Here is a 17,134-nt window from a genome sequence, read left to right as displayed (position 1 = left end):
CCCCCCCCCCCCCCCCCCCCCCCCCCCCCCCCCCCCCCCCCCCCCCCCCCCCCCCCCCCCCCCCCCCCCCTTTTCATGTGAAGCCCGAACATGAGTCATGACAAGTCGTTCGTCACGAGGCCTGAACCCGGCGCCGTAAATGATTCCGACCACAGTGTTCGCGTCTTATCAGCGCCGGCATTACGCCGGCTTTACGGCGCGGCGGGCTCAGGTTTAATATTATCATAGGTCATTTACTGTGCTGTTTACATTGCTTTGAGGGATTTACGTCTGGCCTACTCGCTTGTCCAGTAGTCATGCAAAAAGGGGCTTATGTCGATCCCAGAAGTGGAAAGATTGGGGATGGAAACAGTTGAGTTGAGGGTAACACTCTTGCTCGGTTTTTTTTGGGGGGGGGTGGGGGCGGGGGAAGGCGGACATTTAAAAGAGCTTACTGCTGTAGCTTTCACTCTGGCTTTGATTGTCTTCGCTTTGATCTGGTTTGGGGGCGGCCATGTTGTGCAGCGTTATCCTCCCATAATCTCTGCCAACTCTGAAAAACACCGCAGTGGAAAAGACCCCGACTGGGTCTCTCTGGCCCTGCACTGCGTCGGCCAATGTTCGGACAACACGAATAAGGGGGGGGGGGGGGGCTCCATACTCCACACTTTGGCGAGGTGGCCCTGTACGTGTTCACGCCACACGGTGCACTTAGACTCCTTGTGCACGCCTCGTTTTGTTAATGAATCTGCCGTCCACTTAATCAAATGCAACGTTACCTTCCCTTCAGCAACTAAAACAGTGTAATACAGAGACGGAGACGGAGGGGGGTGGAGGGGTTCTGAGCACTAGCACTAAAGCACAACTTCAAAGGGTTATTGTGCATCTATCCCAAATTAGCTGCCTGTGCAACTGTCTGAGCACTTTGAGACCGTCCTCTGTAAGAATACATTATCTCGTGGTTGGGAAATTACAGGCATTTATGTTGTAGTGCAGCCTGCCAGCACTAAAAAACTGACAAGAAATGTGGATATTCCCCCGCATGAAGCCACAAAAGGGGTCCTGGTACAGTGAGTAGAAACAAGCCCTTATGGTTTTCAGATCAACATTCCCAGACAGACTTACTGTATATATCTATCTATATATATCTATATATAGATATATATATATGATATTCTTAATGCCCAGAGCTCACCCTGCTTGGAGCTGCCACAGGAAGGGGGCACCAAGCTGCAAATACAAGCATCAATACTTGATGGCTATTAAAGGAAAATGGGAAGTGAGGATAAGGTGTGCTCTGCATTCTTACAGATCATGTTTCCTCCACTTTATTTTCTTTTCCGTCTCAAGTTTTGAGCATTTTATCAGGGCCGAAAAGAAGAAAAAAATGTACTACACGTTAGTTACGAAATCAAGACTTAAAAAAGCCTTCGCAACGGGGTCAACTTGAGCCTCTTGTCCGGGATCCAATGTACACATTCAACACAAATATATTCAGTGGGAGGGCTGTCATGCATGTTGACATACACTTGGAAGAACCTTCTGCTGCAGTTTGCACATGATTTGTATCACCTGCATGTCATTAAACTATGAGCGTTTGCTCGCCGTATGAGCTCCAACAAAGACAGGGCCTAACATCGCACTGAAATATCGGATCGGTCTGCAGCTGAGGACAATACAACACAGCAACTCGTTGCTTAATTACATAAACACATGCCTGATTAAAAACGTGTACTGAAGCTCTACGCCAGCTGTTTGAGGCAGGCTGACACAGCTGTATACATGTGTCTTTGCACACTAAATCAAATGTCCCATTGTGCTCATCTGGAGTGAATTAGACTGGAGAGAGGGGGACTAAAGGCTTTGATATACAGAGGAGGAAATGGGTAATGTCCTGGAACCACATGCAATATCCTAATAGGAGCTGGTGACTGATAAGAAGGAGATAACTAGCTCATCTCTTGCCTGTCTGCGAAAAAGACCTGTGACCTTTTATTTCTTTGGCTCACAAACTTGAAATAGTGCTGATTTTCGCTCATTAAGACGTTTGCTCTTTTCTTAGTCGGCAAAGCTTTTAATAAATCATACGTGGCGGTAAAAGTCTTCACACAGGTGGTGCCAACACCGCTTGTGCACGCCACATCCCCCTCAAAAAGCTGAAAAATTACAGATTTTTATGCAGTATGAGTCAAATAAGGGTCTCGGTAATCTTGAAATGGTAGAAGTAAGGCAATGTTGTTGGTTTGAATCCCAGCAAGAGGTCAAATATCCCACAGCACTCCCTTATAGATGTAGTTGATGTGCTGAGGAGGAAGGCACTCAAGGCCCAACCACTGGAGAAGAGTTGGTCGGTAGCCAACGGAGGAAATCTGTGGTTGTACTCGGCAGCTCCTGTGTGAATGTGAAGCAGGGCGTGTCTGAAATGCAGCCTCTCTACACGATATTTCAATTTCCTGGACAAATAAAGGCTTGAAATATATATTTTTTTGAAGTGTATGTTATAATATGCGTTATGACCGATCCTTGTAAACAAGTGGACCTAGATGTTTTGGTTTCCTGGCAAAACAAAATGGTCACAATTATCATTTGTGTTGCTAAAAACTAGACCAACGCGTTCAGGCGCAGCTCCAAAAAGCTGAAAAACATGAATCTGGCTTTTTCATTCATTCATTTAAGGGCATAAATCATTCCCTTTGAAGCGCAAGCCGAGTTGTGTTTGCAAAGGAACATGAGAAAAAACAATATGGAGAGCAGCTGGTCAGTTGGGATGAACATTACATGCTGTTTGTTTTCAGGGAAGAAAATAGAAAAAGGAAAGAAGAAAAAAAGGGAGAAACGAGGACATGAAAGAGTGAAAGCAGATGAGCGTCACATTCAATAACGAAAAATATGTCTTCATAGAATGAAAAAAAGAAGGAAAAAAAACTGCTATTTGATGAGTGGAAAACTCTTGGACGACAATGGATACACGCACACAAATAAAAAGAAACATCTTCTTTAAAAAAATAAATATAATTAAAAAACACATCGGACGTGCCACATGTTTGTCACAGATGCTCCCGAGAGAAAGAAAGTTCTGTTTGTACATCTTAAAGCTCTAATTCACACAGCAGGCAGCCAGCAGACCGGCATCACAACGCAATATAATGAGCCTCCATTAACTTAAGAGGAGAAAGGGAACCAAGTCCTGGTGGCTGTGGTCAAAGCAGTGACGTCACTGCGCACAGAGCTGGCGCAGGGCTTCTTCACAAGGTTGTGGAACAGAGATCTGCTGCCCTCTTGTGTGCAAAAGCGGCATAACTTGAAGAGAGAGAGCACAAAAACAAAATATAACCAGTGGAGGAGGAGGTACCACACAAGGCCAGTATCCCATTACGAGTTAGTCCTGCATTAAAAATGTCACTTAAGTAGAATAGGTTTCTAGTTGTAGACCTATTATAGGTAAACGTCCCATTTTTGTTACATCATTATATGTAAAATCTCAATTTGAATAGCAGCTAATAACTATAACAGGCAAATAAATGTAGTGGAGTAAAAGGTACAATAATTCTTTATTAGTTATAGTGGATATACACATGAAAAAGTGTGAATTAGTATGTAATAAAATATATCTATATATATAGTTCGTAGAGAAAGTGTGGTTACACATTTTTTTGGAAAAATAAATGTAAAAAATAATATAGATATATCACAGTCAGTTTGTTTTACAGGGCATGCATTTACAAAGATTACACTTTCTTTTTTTTTTTCTTTTTTTTACAGTAAAATAATATTTATTCTAAGGTTGGAGTTTCTCAAATATGAGGATGTTTTGCTCTATTGTATTATTGTAAATTAAATATATTGGGTTTTTTTGCTTGCTGGTTGGACGAATCAACACACCATGATGTCACCTTGCACCTTTAAAAACTATAACGTGTATTTAACATGTTTGCAGGTACTTTGTAAGATATTCAAAGGGTAGAAATGAGCCGATATGAGAACGGTGCAAATGACTAACCCAGGGAGGAGCTCTATGCAGTCAGACTGCAATCAAACGGGAAACACCAATCATCACACACCTTATCAAAATATGACAGCTGGCCGAGTGAGTCGCTGACGGAGGGGAACCTCCCATCATCCCACATGCTGGTGATGATTAGACACATTGGTATCTGCATGGGGCTGAGCAGGGAGTCAGCTAGCCGACACTCTACATTACCCTGTGTCCCTGAAGCTTATCCCTGTTGATCCAATCATTTCTAAACTTGCTGTTGTTCTTAACGACAATGGGCCGAAGAGACATCTAACCACCGGGCCAGAAGAGACATCTGACCACCGGGGCCGAAGAGACATCTGACCACCGGGCCAGAAGAGACATCTGACCACCGGGGCCGAAGAGACATCTGACCACCGGGGCCGAAGAGACATCTGACCACCGGGCCAGAAGAGACATCTGACCACCGGGGCCGAAGAGACATCTGACCACCGGGGCCTGAAACTGCAGTGGTCAATAACAAGTATTGAGATTATTTACTTGTGCAATGGCCAAAATATACAAGTGCCGTCATGTAAAAGCACTCCATTACATGCACTGCATTCAAAAATGAACTTGACTAACTAGGCTGAATGAATACACATCGTTGTAGTATACTGTATAGGCTGAATACACACACACACACACACACACACACACACACACACACACGTTCAAACAAAATTACCCCAATTAAATGAAGGGCTTTAAACAAGAATTAACTAGAAGTTAATCTTTCGAAACCTTTCAAAACTGGAAAAAAAAGGAAAATTAAATTAAAATAAATGTACAATTGTTCTCTCTTGTTCTCTACGGTTAAAGATTGGTGCAACCGGTTACTGTTGAGTATGATGACGTTTTCTCTCTTTTCACGTACTCTTGTGTATGCGTTTATGTTTCCTTGATAAGTTATATAGTTCCTTCTTGGCGTGAGGGAGAATGTAACATTAACTAACGAGGCTATTAACACTTATTTTAAGTAAATCTCCTCCCATTGTAACCTACCTATACCTACCTGTGGAGCCACAGAGTCATTGATGGCCTCGTGGGGATGCCTCGTCCCTCCAGTAGTTCACCTGTGGATACGATGTGTACGTTTTCTTTGGTTTAAATGCATCAATAGCAGAGTTTATTATTCATACGCTGTTGCAGTAGTAGTGGCAGAGTTAATTATTTATTTATTTTCGAAATAAAATTGCCTTTGTTTAATTATTTCTTTTTTTTATGGGAATTATGATGTCTCGGTTAATATGTGTTGTTATTATTGTTCTTGTGTTGTCATAAACCAGTCGAACTGTGTACTATTTAAATATTGGACAATAACATAAAGGTTATTGTAATAAGGTTAAGGTGATAATCCTTAAAAGCTTGGTCTGACAAAATAACATTTATTTTTACAGGTAACAGTTGGATTGCAAATGAAAAGGTACAAAAAAAAACACATTTGGTGTTTAATTTAACCTCTTTATTTAGGATTTCATTCATAATTTTATTCTTTTTACAAAATGAAGCAAAACAGTGAAAAGTAGGAAGATCGTGGGTGATAAATAAATAAATACGCTGAAAATAAAAAACTACTCTATTGCATTTGAACCATTTCCATATTTTAAATATTCATTTCAGTTCTATTTATGTATTTATAATATATAAAACAATTACAGAGAGTAGTCGTTGGCAGTGAATATATCTGTTCTACAACGCTAATTAAATATGTATAAAAAGAGCATGCAAGCATGAACTAAGTGAGACTCTAAACACGAAATAGTGGAAATGAAAAATTATTGTTTTATTTAAAAATGTGAATATGTGAAGAATTGTTTAATTTTTTTTAACAGCTACAATATTAAAATGCAACATGTGGCTGATTATACTTCTGTGCTTTACTCAAGTAACATTAATGCATGACTTTTAATAGTTTTACAATGTTTTATTATCAATATTATTCATGTTGATTGAGGAAAATGTGTGATATGATCTTGGGCTATAATCAAATTCACTGAATTAATTCTCTAATAATTCTGACCTATTTTTTATCTGTGGATTGTTTTAAAGGTATTTTATCTAATCTATCTTCTATATGAACACATACATCTCAAATGTTGCGATGAACAACGAGTCAAAGTATTCATATAAACAGCTAATAAAAAGTGACAATTATTCATTGTTTTATTATAACTTTTACTTAAGTAATCGGAAGATATCTAATTTGTAACGTTGGCCTGTTTAAATAAAGTTGTATTGGACTTTTATTATTTATTTAATTTTAAAGTTCTATTTAAATATTGTCTTTGTCGAGTCCCTCTTGCTTGTCAAACATAAAATCACAAACTCGTGCCACCGTATTGCAGAATCAAACATATGTGCAGCTAATAAAGTGTAATTGCCGAGGGATCGAATTTCATAGGAACGCTTAAAACGACATTCCTGCTAAATACTGTACATATGTCAGATGATTATGGCAGCTGTTCATTTACTGTACGTACAGTTTGGAGGGACTTTACTTGAATACTGCCATAATTTGCCCCTTTATGCTTCTACTCTACTACATTTTGGGGGCAAATAAAGTGCTTTTTGTTCCACTGCGTTTATTTTATAGCTGTAGTCTTTGCAGATTTAGATTGTTAATACAGGATATAAAACAGTGGGTAATAGGTTAAGCTTTCCAGTAGTACATGCAGCACTTAAAATAATATCCACCTTTACCAGCTGCATCATTAAAGTGAAGTGCACACTAATGTATCACTTATTATAATCCAGTAATATATATGATTCTGAAATGGACCATTTCCCCTTAATGAGTAGTGTCCCTTTTTGGTACTTCTTAGTTTATTTTTGATTATTTTGAATGCTCGACTTTTACTTTTATTTTTTTTCATCGTGGGGTTTATTTTCACATGCAAATTAGGATTTAAAACACTTGCATACTTCTTTCACCACTTCATACCACTTCAGTCTATTACATTAGTCTTTGCATCTGATAAACACTCCTGCAGATGCATTTGCAGCCATTGTAAAATACGTATATATATATATATATATATATATATATATATATATATATATATATATATGTATCGAAGTATCATGTTTGCATTCAGGGGTGACACTTGAGTGACTTTACTCGAGGCTAAATATGTATATATATAAATATATATATTTATATATATGTATATACAGTGTATGTTTACGTATATATGTATATATATATACATATATACGTAAACATATATATACATATATGTTTTCATATATATATGTATATATACAATACATATACATATATATATATATATATACATATATATATATACAGTACATATTTAGTACACATTTACAGTACATATTTAGCCTCGAGTAAAGTCACTCAAGTGTCACCCCTGAATGCAAACATGATACTTCGATACATATATATGTATATATACATATATATATATATATGTATACATACAGTATATATCTATATATCTATGTATACATATACATAGATATATATATGTATATGTATTGTATATATACATATATATATATGAAAACATATATGTATATATATATATATATATATTCTTTTATTCCAGACTCATGGGTCCATAAAGCAATAAACACAAATATATAATATAATATAATAATATATGTTTACGTATATATGTATATATATATATATACATATACATATATACATATATGTATATACATATATATATGTATATATATACATATATATATGTATATATATACATATATATATATAATATTTATAAATACATATAAATATATATATATATTTATACATATATATATATATATACATAAATATTTAGCCTCGAATAAAGTCACTCAAGTGTCCCCACTAAATGCAAACGTGATGCTTCTGAAAAGTATCTCGACACCGACAGCACCGACTCCTCGCCGTGTACCGTGAATGCAGCTGAGAGTTGAGACGGTTGGGAGGAGGAGGCGAGGAGAGGAAGGAAGGAAGGAAGGAGGGAAGGAGGGAAGGAGGGAGGGGAGTCCGAAACAGAAGTGACCGCTAGCTTCATGTCAGCCGACGTTACCGAACCAGCGAGAGCGGAAATCTTCACCCGGGTGGAAGAAGGAGAGGGCGAGCGAGGGTGGGTGGGGGGGGGTTCGCTGGAAGGGACACCGGACTGTATTTCCTTACTGAATATTCACATCGGTTTTTTTTTTTAGGTTGGGGGGGTTGTTGTTTTTTTAGTTTTTTTTTTTCATAAACCTTTTTTTTTTTTTCTTTTTTTTTCAAGGAGCTCGCGAAACAACCGTTGTAGGGAGGTTAGCTAGCCAGCGCCATCTCCTCCTCCTCCTCTTCCACACACACCATGGGGAACGCTGCCACCGCCAAGAAGGGCAACGAGCTGGAGAGCGGTGAGTCCCCCAGATGGTGGTTTATTTTTTCTTCTTTTTGGGGTGGGGGCGCGGACGGCGTCCATTGTTTTCTTTTAGTCGGTTGACACTTTACCACAACCCCCTCCTCGGGGTCGGCAGCTAGCCCGTTATAACGCTTTAAAAAAGTCGTCCTAGAGTAACGGTGGAGCCGGGGAGAAGGGCCGTACACCAGCCCCCCTTTTTCAGTTGACGATAGATGACCGCGCTGGGAAGTGTGTGTGTGATTATTATTATTTTTCATGCACTCATAAAAAAAATTAAAAAAAAGACGATAAAGATGCCGAGCTAAGTTAGCTAGTAGCAAGAAGACCCCGTGGTTGTTGTGGTGTTTCTTGGCTGCAAAGGGGGGGAAAGAGACTAGTATTAACATCCCATTAAAATCCTGCTGCTCGATGAATTCCTCTTATTGATGAGCTCACGCGTTAAAAGGCTGTTTGCATGCCAACTGGAGCACAAGAAGGATCAAGCTCGATAACCAGCTAGCCTGCTAACTTTAAAGCTATGAGTGGGGGGGGGGGGGGGATTAGCCCTCAGAAGGCCCCTGTCATTTCATTGCCTCTTGATGGTGGGAGCTGTTCAGGCCTGCACACACACACACACACACACACACACACACACACACACACAGTTAGCCATGGCGTTGTAGTCGCTTCCTGGAGCCTTAGGTAATGGCTAAACGTCTCCAGGCGAGCATCGCTTCATCATCTCCCCTGTGTTGTCATCATTAACCTATCTGAATAACAATCAGGATGTGGGTCTTGCTGTGTGTGTTTAGCTTCAGCCTCGGCCAGCACAGCTAGCTGCAACAGACAGAAAACGCTGCACCAATGTTGGTTAATCTGCAGCAATACACCACAAACCCATGAATAATTGTTACAAAAAGCCAATGTGTGTGTGTGTGTGTGTGTGTGTGTTGTTTTTTTTTTTGTAGGCAGTGTGGGACTGTTTCAGCCTCGGGCTTCACTGCCACATTTTTATTCTTGGCTACATAAACAAAGCCTTCCCTCTGTACAGCACCCTGACCAAATATGGTGAAGAAATGACAAATGCCCTCTTTCCATTCATAAAACTGGACCTACTACTGTCTTCCCAGCGTACACATACACGCGCGCACACTCCGACAAACACTCTTGAATTGTGGCACTTGAGCCCCTTTTCTAATCTCGCTGTGGTGGAGGTCCATCAAGGCTCACTTCTCGCATTCAGCTCGTCATTGACTGGAGCAGCTTGTCATCAGACCTCCGTCAGAGGATAAGTGGTATTACAAGCTTTGAAAGGTTTGACGCAACAAGGCCTAGGCCAGTGTTGCTTTGCGCTTGTATACTTTGATGTATGCAGCTGATTATCATCGAAGCATCCTGTGTGATAAATCACAAATGTTTCCCCTATACCTGGCTGTAAAGATAAAAAGCTGCGGGTGTTGTTGTTTTTTTGCAGAAGTCATTGCATTCGATGGCCTCAAATGAGTCACTCATGCACATAAATTGATTTTTTTATAATCTTTAAAAAAAAAACACGCAGAGGAACGTCTGTGTTAGGTTACACACTTTTGTTTGTTTAAAGTACTGTCACTTTATGATGCGGCGCATACCTTCCTCTTAGATTTATTGACCCGTTGAGAGGGACCGGGCACAGTGAACCGTGCCAACCAGAGCCACAGAGCCAGACAAAGATGATCAGATCAGGAATAGTTCCCACCCTGCCAAGCATTTATTTGGAGTGTAACTACGATCCCTCGATACTGCAAACTGTTAAACCTGTTTAAGCTGACAGTGTGCCCTGAGCTGCAGATTTGTCTGGAGTGTAGCCGCTCCGACTAGAAGACCCGTTTACCTGCAGTGCTGTATTTATGCACTAGAGTACCTGTGTTTACTGTATTTAGCTGCCATTAGCTGGGACAGTTGGAACGACACCGAGGCAGTCTCACTCGCACAGGGAGATTAAACAGCTGCCGTCATGACAAGATATTTTATTTCACCGTGCCCGTGTGTTGTGTTTCACTCTGGTGTAACAGAGCACGCTGACATAACCACAGTTATGCTCGTCTGGATTTTGGCATTGCTGTCAGGGAGGGTTGGAAAAACTCTTCTGGCTTTGGACCATTTTGTCCCTCAAAAAGTTGGAGAGGCAATTGTGCGTACAAACATACCTCCTATTTGTTAGCTGTTCAAAGTATCTCTGATTGGATGCGGGATATTAAATCATTGTAGAACCTTTTTGTAATTAGGCAATTTACTGTATCTGCTGGTTATTTCTTCTAATTAATTAAACCTACGATCTTATGGAATGTTTGTTCTTTTAATCAATTAGTCGGTCGTCAGAAAATGAATTAACAACTATGACATGATTGATTATCTATGTCACGTTTCAACTGCCAAACCATTGACTATCTCAGCATTTGCTGATTTTTCTTGGTTTTACATCATTATAAATGGAGAAGTCATCGTAATCGAGTGCTACAGGGAAGCATTTTTCAGGCCAACACCCAGAAGCATCGCAATGGCAAAAAGCCAATGATATTTTACCTTTTTTTTAATTATTTGGGATTATAGCAGAATATAAACTCTGGGGCAAACAAATGTTTATGATGCACGGTAGAAAACAGTAAGTAAAAAGCTAACAATAGGCTATAAACAAACTACACCACGGTCACATGAGCCCAAGAAGGCTGTAAAAGCAGACCAGTCGGCGTGATGACGTTTTGTAGTCTTTTAGCTACTTGTTAGCAACCGCCTTTCCAGACACGCATGACGGATACAACATTCACAATAGGAGTATTTACTGAAACCTCTCGTTACAAGCTTCAGAAAAGTTTTAAAGCTTTTGTAGAATCACGTAGGTCTCGAATGTTTTGTTCTCCAGTGTGCAGCGTTATCTTGTCAATCTGACCTAATATGCACCAACGGCTTCCTGCTACCTGGCGTTTTGGTACACCTGTTCTTCAATCGCCTCGGTAGACAGTCGGTCTCCGTTTTAAATTCCTCTGGTGAACGTCAACTCTTGTTTTCATTCCTGTCGCTTTTACTCACCGCATATCATCATGTTTGTTGACGTGTTATACCTGTTGTTATGTACATGAACTCTATATTTCTTCTCTGTCTTCTCTTCCGTATCATCCCATCCGTGTGGGTGATTTGTTCCTGCAAAACCGTGGTGATCAATAGAGACTTTTGGTATGCTCATTCCTCCCCAAAAAAGATGACCAGAAACAGCATTGGTTCTCATTGTGAATACTTGCTAGATGTGCTTGCTTTTTTTTTATTGTGTTTTAATTAATAAGTCGGTGTTTTTGTTATCCACATTCTCTCAATCTGGATTTCCCATCCTTTGGTTTGTCTTTGCTTACCTTTTTTTTTTTTTTTTGCTGTCTTAAATAGCCGTCTCCCCAACTGTATTAAGTGATGCACAAGACGCTCGGATAAACTCCACATGTAATTCTGACTGTTGTGTTCTCCCCCCCACACCCCATCTCCCTTTTTTGAATAAACTACTAAATAACATAAACAATTACACTGAGTGTCTTGGCATGCATCACTCGTCTGCCTGTCCTGGATGTGGTTGTCCTGTGTTTTGTGTTTTTGTCTCCTCTTCAGAGCAAAGTATGTGATTTGTTTGTTGTTGTTGTTTAATGTACATCCAGATGAGAGTTGACTTTGCCCGTGTTCTTCTCCTTTTGAGTTACAGTTTACTTTCCATTTCCCATAATTCTTCCTTTCCCCCCTTTCTAGTACGATATAGCATTTTGCAAGTTTAATCTAAAACCCATTGCGTTGTTGTGAGTTTGTTTTACCAGACAGAAGCTGACTGCTCTTTTCTTTTGTTCTTATTCTAGTCAAAGAGTTTCTAGCCAAAGCCAAAGAAGATTTCTTACGGAAATGGGAATGCCCGCCACAGGTAAGAATGAAGAACACTCAATACTTTTGGTAGCTGCGTGTCCGCACATACATACGGCGGCTGACGCGTTTGGTGTTTTCACAGAGCACGACGTGCCTAGACGACTTCGAGAGATTAAAGACCCTCGGTACCGGCTCATTTGGAAGAGTCATGCTGGTGAAACACAAAGGAACGGAGCAATACTTTGCCATGAAAATACTGGACAAGCAGAAGGTCAGTGGGAAGCGTGTGTCCCGCCTCATGGAACACTTTTAAAATAAATAAAAAGTGTTCTTGACACGGTCAACACTTGATACAAATACCTTCATATCTCCCTGAAATTACACTGGTTCTTGTTGACGACTCGGGAGACCCGAGTTAAATAAATACAAAACAAAAAGGTGGCCTTTGTTTTCTGTGCCCCGCTATCGCTGTTGCTAGACTGAGTGAGATTTTTTTGCCCGACAAGGTCATCTTATCTCTTTTTTTTAATCTTTCAGGTGGTGAAACTCAAGCAAATAGAACACACGCTAAACGAGAAGAGGATATTACAGGCTGTGAGCTTCCCCTTTCTCGTCAGACTCGACTATGCATTTAAGGTACAGTGTGCTTTTTTTTTTTTTTAAACATTTTATTTATTAACTGATATTAATTTATGGAGCATGGTATAAGTATTGTTTACCTTTCTTAGGACAACTCCAATTTGTACATGGTGATGGAATATGTTCCCGGAGGAGAGATGTTCTCACACCTAAGACGAATTGGAAGGTTCAGGTGAGTTTTTGTACGGTTCCCGTCATCAACGTATTTCATATAAACTCCGTGTGTGAATGTTAGTTATTCCTGATGCACAGGTGGAACCGTAGCTCCTCCCATCAGTGTGTGAATGGGTGGTCTGAAGACTAGAAAAGCACTCTACAAGTACAGGTCCATTTACCATTTACACTTTTTTTTCCCCTCTTCTGCAGTGAACCACATGCACGGTTTTATGCCGCCCAGATAGTGCTGACCTTTGAGTACCTCCATTCGCTAGATCTCATATACAGAGATCTGAAACCCGAGAACCTGCTCATTGACCACCACGGCTATATTCAGGTGAGCGAGAACAACGGCAAAGAGATGCCGTAATGCTGCTCTGTCTTTACAAGTCGACACGTATAGCCCATTTATTGTGTATATTCTCCTTAAAGGTGACAGACTTTGGATTTGCCAAGCGGGTAAAAGGCAGGACCTGGACGTTGTGTGGGACACCGGAGTACCTGGCGCCGGAAATCATTCTCAGCAAAGTACGGAAGTTTAAACAAACCCAAATTGTTTAGGTCTAAACAGATAGATTGTTATATATTTTCAATACACAATAGTCACAATGTTCACTTTCCTGTCTTTGTACTTGGATCCTAAAATCTGCAACCACGGCGCTAGCTGCAACAAAACCCTACGCACTGTCCTTTTTTAAACACATTATTGGGATCAGATTTTTTGGTTTTGTTTCAGAGACGATTAGTTAAACATGTTTGTAATAAGGCTGTGGTTTTCAAGAACGGCTAAAAAAAAAAAAAGATTCAGTAGACAATCATTGTAATGCAGCAAAAAACAAGTGGATACAAAATATTAGTAGTAGAAATGTCACTTGTGTTTTTTCATCCTGTAGTAACGTTGCTTTTGATTTGAAGTTCCCTCTTAAGTTTTAAAGATGTCTTCACAACGAAGTTATGCGTCGGAAACTGAAGTATCCGTCTCCAATCTTTTTAGGGCTATAACAAAGCTGTGGACTGGTGGGCCCTGGGAGTCCTCATCTATGAAATGGCTGCTGGTTACCCTCCATTCTTTGCCGATCAACCGATTCAGATCTACGAGAAGATCGTGTCTGGGAAGGTAGGCGGGCGTTTTTATGTGCTTTTATTTTTTTTCTGCCTGGGATTTTAGGATACGATGGCTAAAGCTGTTGTGTACAAAACTCATGTTTCGAATCTCTTAAAAACATATGTCTTCATCTTCTTCTTCTTCTTCTTTCCAGGTCCGATTCCCGTCCCACTTCAGCTCCGACTTGAAGGACCTGTTGAGAAACCTGCTGCAGGTGGATCTGACCAAACGTTACGGCAACCTGAAGAACGGCGTCAACGACATCAAGGGCCACAAATGGTTCGCCACGACCGACTGGATCGCGATCTACGAGAGAAAGGCAAGGCGCCATACACGTGTTGTAGTGACACCAAAACGCCGCAACTCCTAAAACGAGTTAATTAGATATTGATTTTTGTTGATATTATTATTTTTATTATTCTTTTTCCACTTTGCTCTGCTGCCGGCTGTGAGCCATTTTGCAGGATGACAATGATAACGGAGTTCTTCGATTAATCAAAGTAGATATTTTGCTCAGGCTTGAATCTTATTGATCTGTGTAACTTCCTCATAATACGGTTTTATAAGCTTGACACTGGTTCTTTCTTTTCCGTTTTCAGGATTATTGGTTGCACACCTCGAATTCGTCCACACTTTAAAGACGTTTAACATTCAACACATCGTGTATGTGTTTGAATCCCAGCTGAAGACACGCGTGTTTGTCTGTATCTTTCCACCTTCATGGTCTCTGACAGCCAAACACACGACATGTTTAGTAAACACATAGTTGAGGGAGCTGGACGGACGACTTGTGCTTGTGGCATTTTAAACGTTCGCCTCGACGAATATGAACATCACTTTGAACTGGGTGCCGACTGCACGCAGACGGGGAGGCTTTTTATTGTTAATAGTTTGAGTTTAACCTGAAGAGAATAAGTGAATGTTGTATTGTAGCCGCTCGGTGAAAACAGGATCACAGCAGAGGGGTTAAAATGCTGTTTCATATAGTCTGCTAAATGTAAAGCAAACATAATAATAGGATATCAGAGAATGTGCACAAATAATATTAGGACTTCTCTGCAAAAAGTTCAACGTTATAGTGTCGCTAGACAGCTGGTAAAAATGCTTGAGAACCGGGCGTGGGTTTAATACAGTTAAATCCCGCTTATTAAAGTATGTTGTTCTCTGGATCTTCGCAGGTGGAAGCCCCGTTCATACCAAAGTGCAGAGGCCCGGGGGACACCAGCAACTTCGACGACTACGAGGAGGAGGAAATTCGTGTTTCCGTAACGGAAAAATGCGGGAAGGAGTTTGCGGAGTTTTAGGATGCGAGAACGTGGATATATCAGGGAAATATAGGGGATCTTTGCACTCTTCTAAAGACTTGGGATGGAGCAGAGACCATCGTTTTGCAGATCTACTACATAGTCCCTTCATTCCATAAGGCTGAATGAGGTCGCCATGATCCTTGGGTGCCGATAACCTCTCACTGTCACGTACACCTGCGTATTAAAGCAGACACACCACTCTTTTCTTTTTCTTTTTTTTTTTAAACTTTGAAGCAGTTAGTCTTGGATGTTGTTATCCCCTTTTTTTTTTTAAATGTTATATTTTTCAATTTATGAGGAACAACTGAGACCACGGCCAATAAAAGTCCACACGTTGTATCCGACTTGGCGGTCGTAGGCTCCTCCCTCTCGGCGCCAGCAGCGTATATATTTAATGATCTGTTACAAGTCCACATCACATTGGCTATTCTTAAAATTCGGGCCATCTTTCAGAGGTAGCATTCGTCCTAAATTGCATATCTGTCAGTTTTTGAAAGACATTTGAACACGTTGAGTTTTGAAAGCACGACCAAGAAGAGAGGTCCTTTCCTTTCTTTGCTTTTTGCCTAGAGCCAAGTCTACACACACACACACACACGCATCCATTCACTGTCTTCTTGGTATTCTGACGCAGGCACAGCAAAAGCAATCGCATAAAATGACAAACCTTGTTAAATGCAAATCAAGTTTTTTTGTTTGATCCTTCTGGATCCGTTAGTTACATGTAAAGTTTGTCATTCGGTATCTAACTATTCTTTTGTCGCTGTGTCTAACATTATAGTCATATTGTCCCTAGATTTCAGGTCTGCTTATAAAGACCCTTTGTCAATGAGTCTGTGGAACAATGTGACTTCAGTAAATGCAAAAAAAGACCGCCGTGAAATCCTTTTTTTTTTTTTTTTTTTAGGATTTTTGTTGAGTTTAATGTTAAGTTGAGAAGGTCGGAAATTGTCAGTAAAACCTTTAAAAAAAAATGTTAAAGTACATAATTTGTTATGTATTAAAAATCAAAGATGTTTTAAAATCTAAAGAAACAGAACTGCAAATCTGCAAATTTACCGTATTCTCCCTGTTGCCCCCCCCGAACCGATTTCCTTTGTTTCATTCTTATCAAAAGAATGTAGATTTGCAACTTATAGGTATGCATATTTGAAGGCTTGATTTGAAGGTACAGTTTTCCTCACAATACACTGGCTAAAATAAAGACTGCTCCTTTGTATCACATGTAACCTTGTTATTGTTAAACTCATTACATCAAACGTATATACATTGTTTCATATATGTTTTTATTTATACACATTAGAGATGCTAATAAATTTTATTTTTAAAAGTGTTGAAGTTGTGTAACTCTCCGTGCATTGTGAGACGAGTTGATGAATGTGATGAAGACACAGGGTTGGATTTATTAGTTGGTCCAGGGATTTTCTTGGGTAATTTTGTTCCAACACGTCAATTTGATCATATTTTTCACAAGAGGAGATTAAAAATGGTACCCCGGTGGACGGAAATATATTTTAATTGTACATAGTTATAAAAGTACAACAAATTAATACATTCTTGTTTTCAAAACATTTAAAATGGTATTTAATTGTATTTATACACTTACATTTATTATACTGAATGATAACTACATGACTAAACATGAAGAACATTTTTAAAAAAAACATATAACCTAAACGCATTACATTTGGGCCTT

The 17,134-nt window shown here is 39.7% G+C and overlaps 1 protein-coding gene across 2 annotated transcripts; it reads left to right on the top strand.

The window, feature by feature from the left end:
- Positions 1-7,849: 7,849 nt before the first annotated feature.
- On the top strand, positions 7,850-16,771 carry prkacbb (protein kinase, cAMP-dependent, catalytic, beta b). 2 transcript variants are annotated; one of them, XM_034555374.1, is made up of 12 exons: positions 7,967-8,103; positions 8,254-8,374; positions 12,228-12,289; positions 12,374-12,502; positions 12,769-12,867; positions 12,960-13,042; positions 13,237-13,363; positions 13,459-13,554; positions 14,021-14,143; positions 14,286-14,450; positions 14,731-14,794; positions 15,310-15,424. In XM_034555374.1, the coding sequence occupies exons 2-11, from the start codon at positions 8,329-8,331 to the stop codon at positions 14,767-14,769; spliced, it is 969 nt and encodes a 322-aa protein (XP_034411265.1). In that variant the 5' UTR covers positions 7,967-8,103; positions 8,254-8,328; the 3' UTR covers positions 14,770-14,794; positions 15,310-15,424. The 2 variants fall into 2 exon arrangements, with proteins under 2 accessions (XP_034411264.1, XP_034411265.1); XM_034555373.1 differs by lacking the exon at positions 14,731-14,794 and having other exon boundaries at positions 7,850-8,103; positions 15,310-16,771.
- Positions 16,772-17,134: the final 363 nt, after the last annotated feature.

The sequence above is a fragment of the Cyclopterus lumpus genome, chromosome 17, assembly GCF_009769545.1.
Source record: "Cyclopterus lumpus isolate fCycLum1 chromosome 17, fCycLum1.pri, whole genome shotgun sequence".
Classification (NCBI taxonomy): domain Eukaryota; kingdom Metazoa; phylum Chordata; class Actinopteri; order Perciformes; family Cyclopteridae; genus Cyclopterus; species Cyclopterus lumpus.
Note: the sequence above shows the minus strand (reverse complement) of the source record. Positions and strands in the feature narration are given on the sequence as shown.